This window comes from Lucilia cuprina, chromosome 5, assembly GCF_022045245.1.
Source record: "Lucilia cuprina isolate Lc7/37 chromosome 5, ASM2204524v1, whole genome shotgun sequence".
Lineage (NCBI taxonomy): Eukaryota > Metazoa > Arthropoda > Insecta > Diptera > Calliphoridae > Lucilia > Lucilia cuprina.
In genome coordinates, this window is record NC_060953.1 from 25,524,803 (window position 1) to 25,526,645 (window position 1,843).

General features: G+C 33.9%; 1 protein-coding gene across 1 annotated transcript; it reads left to right on the plus strand.

Moving 5' to 3' along the window:
• Positions 1-897, plus strand: LOC124420207. Its single transcript, XM_046952416.1, has one exon. It carries the CDS (start codon positions 1-3, stop codon positions 895-897), a length of 897 nt encoding a protein of 298 aa, XP_046808372.1.
• Positions 898-1,843: the final 946 nt, after the last annotated feature.

Consider the following 1,843-nt stretch of genomic DNA (forward strand, 5'->3'; position numbering starts at 1 on the left):
ATGTCTTTACAACATTCGCCTCCTCCAGTTTCGAATAACCCTTCAGATCCTCCATTACCTCCATCTACCCAACCTTTAACCCAATCAAATATTGGTACAATTTGTTGTTTATGTGGTATTCGTATGGATGAGAAAATTGAATGTTTACTAATAGTTAAATGCAATCATTATTTTCATAGAGCCTGTATCGAAAATTATCTTTCTAAAGAAAACAAATGCCCTGTGTGTATGATTGCTTGTGAATTAGCAGATTTGCAAATAGTTTCGTTTCCGGTGAAAAAGGGTAGGCCGAATAAAAACACTTCTGGGGCTGTACCGAAACAATGCCCAACTCGTAGTGTTATTCGAAATCTTTTTAACGAAAGTAATCCTTCTGGAGCGAGTAATACTCCGAGTCGTTTACGTACCTCTAACAGAACTGATGATAATATTCAACCAGCTTCTAGAAATGAATCGGTTAACTTTCTACCAAATTCTAATCAAACACTTGCAGTTGATTATAACGAAATCAATAAAATGATAGAAATTAATATTACAAAAATTCTTCAAAATTTAAACCTAATTACCAACACTTCACAACATCCTACTGTTTATAATATGACACAGAATATACCCCAGAATCAATCAAATTTAGCACCAAGAATGGAATCTGAAAGTAATTTTCTCAATAATCCAAATTTAAACATGCCATCTTCCAGTTATGTAGGTTATCAAAATGATAAAGTAGCCTCAATAATACAAAACTGGGGGTTAAAATTTGATGGTTCCTCAACCGGACTTACTGCAGAAGAATTTATATATCGGTTAAAGTCCATTACAAGGGATACGTTTAATAGTGATTCCACTATAATTTGTAAAAATCTTCATATTTTATTAGTAGGTAAAGCCAGAGATTAGTATTGGCGATAATACAAGCAGGTGGATTTGATAAATTGGAATGATTTTTGTGAAGCTATTCGGTTCCAATATCGTGACTTTAAATCCTCGTTTGATATTCGAGAGGAGCTTAGAAACCAAAAGCAAAAACCAGGCGAGACATTTGATATGTTTTATGAAGCCTTGTCTACAATTATGGATCGTCTTCCTACTCCAATTTCCGAACTTGAGTTAATAGAGATTATCACTAGAAATCTTAAGCCTGAAATAAGGCATGAACTACTCTATATTCCCATACACTCGATTCCTCACCTAAGGAAGCTAGTTCAGATGAGGGAAAGTTTCCTAAGCGATGATTATGTTCGTCGGAATATGGCTAGTCGAAATGTTAATCAATTCGTTCCTCGTCGTCAGATCTCGGAGTTAGAAACTGATTCTGTAGATAACACTAATTATGATTTACCCAATGAGATGTCTGTAGAAGCATTGCAAAAGTCGAATAGAGTACCTTGCTGCTGGAACTGTATTCAGCTAGGACATTTTTATGAGAACTGTTTACAGGATAGAACTGTCTTCTGTTATGACTGCGGTGCTAAAAACACTTATAAACCGCAATGTCCAAAATGTTTAGCTTGAAAGTCTGCAAAAACTCCAAGGAAGTTGTTCCCCAGGAGGAACATTAGACAAAACTTCTACAAATGACTTGGAAATTTTACCAGATTGTGACCTTAAATACTCGGATATGACTAAAAATATAATACCCATTGAAACTAAAGAAAATTTCAAATCTGATATAAATTTTGCAACTGAAGTTCAAGAAAATTCAATTAAGTATACAATTTTAACAAGTAAGAGTGCTAAATTCAATTAAGTATACAATTTTAACAAGTAAGAGTGCTATATTCGGCTGTGCCGAATCTTATATACCCTTCACCATAGTGTATTTTAAACATCTTTTATAAATTTT